The 1,270-nt window shown below is 57.4% G+C and overlaps 1 protein-coding gene across 2 annotated transcripts in view; it reads right to left on the minus strand.

Annotated features, from left to right (window-relative positions):
* Positions 1 to 216: 216 nt before the first annotated feature.
* Positions 217 to 1,270, minus strand: part of SNX1 (sorting nexin 1) — a 21,941-nt gene continuing 20,887 nt past the window's right edge. For both annotated transcript variants that reach the window (XM_035899349.1, XM_035899348.1), the window contains exon 15: positions 217 to 1,159. In XM_035899349.1, coding sequence (XP_035755242.1) covers positions 1,109 to 1,159 — 51 coding nt within the window. In that variant the 3' untranslated portion in view covers positions 217 to 1,108. The remainder of the gene's footprint in view (positions 1,160 to 1,270) is intronic.

Below are 1,270 nucleotides of genomic sequence, written 5' to 3' on the forward strand. Positions count from 1 at the left end.
CCCCAGACCAGGAACCCTTTCAAAGCCCCACCACCACCAGCGGTAGGGACCCCTGGGGACAGGCAGGGACCTCCAAGCCCCAGGGCATGCACAAACACCCCTGGGGACCCCACGCCCCAACTCCCACCCCCTTGCAGCCCCTCACCGTATGCGCTTTGTCAGGGCTCCTTGCCGCCGCCTGGGACCCTGCCGTCGGGATGGAGACAGCGATCATCGCCTGGGGGGCTGACAGAGGGGACCCCAAAAGCAGCCCAGAGCACCCCAAGGAAGGGACCCACAGGCACCACAGGGTTCCGGAGCCACCGCAGGGCTCCCGCTCGCCTGGGACGAGGGGAAAGGAAAGGGGGAAGTCAGCACCCGCTGCCTTTTCCTTTTTTTAAGGCAGAAGAAGGGGGGAGCGGTTTTGATGAAATCCTCAGCTGGGGTCCTGGGAGGGTCTGAAGGAGCAAGAACTGCCCCAGGCCGTGGGGGAAAGGAGCATCGCAGCCCTCAAAGGCTCCACGCTGGCTTACTGGGGGCCAGTTCCCCGCCCTCAACCCCCAGGCCAGCCCCAGCTGAGCTCAGATCCTAAAAACAGCCACCCCCAGCTGGTGCTGGCAGCGGGGCAGAGAGCCAGAGCTTAATCAGGAGCCAGGCCAGGTGGCTGGGGCAGTGTCCAAGGTCACCCCCATCCCCGTCACAACAAGGCAGGAGGCTCCACTGTCTCCCACGGTATCTGCTGCCCCAGCCCACCAACAGCCAGAGCCTGTTTGCCCTGATAGAAGTTTTATTACAGAATTTTAATGGCACTGCAGGAATAAGATAGTAGAGCCCTAAAACCCAGCCTGAAAAATATACATTTCACAGATATCATTAACCCCCGGCTGCAGGTCCGGTCTTAAAGCAGGAAACTAGTTTCTCTTCAGTAAGAAAATATATGTGGCTAAATGAAAAATATACAGTTAGAAGAGTTACTGGCTTGCAAGCTGCTTGTCTGGGGGGGGTTAAACCTCTACCAGCTCCAGAGTGTTGAACTGCTCAGGTGTAGAAGAGGAAGAGGTATAGTGTACAAAAAACAAAAAAAACCCCAAAAAGGCAAAGTTCAGGTACACTCATTTGCTCGGTCCGATTAAGAAATGGCCTTGGCTTCAGGTAGGAACGCTTCCCAGTACTTCACCAGCTGCGGAGAGGAGAGAGAGGGAGAGCTCAGGAGCCCGTGGGTGCTTTGCCAGCGGGGTTTGAGCCCAGAGGGAGTAGGGAAGCATTTTGGGGGAGCAGAAGCCCAGCCACA

The sequence above is a fragment of the Egretta garzetta genome, unplaced genomic scaffold (genome assembly GCF_000687185.1).
Source record: "Egretta garzetta isolate BGI_Z169 unplaced genomic scaffold, ASM68718v1 scaffold287, whole genome shotgun sequence".
In the NCBI taxonomy this organism is placed as follows: domain Eukaryota; kingdom Metazoa; phylum Chordata; class Aves; order Pelecaniformes; family Ardeidae; genus Egretta; species Egretta garzetta.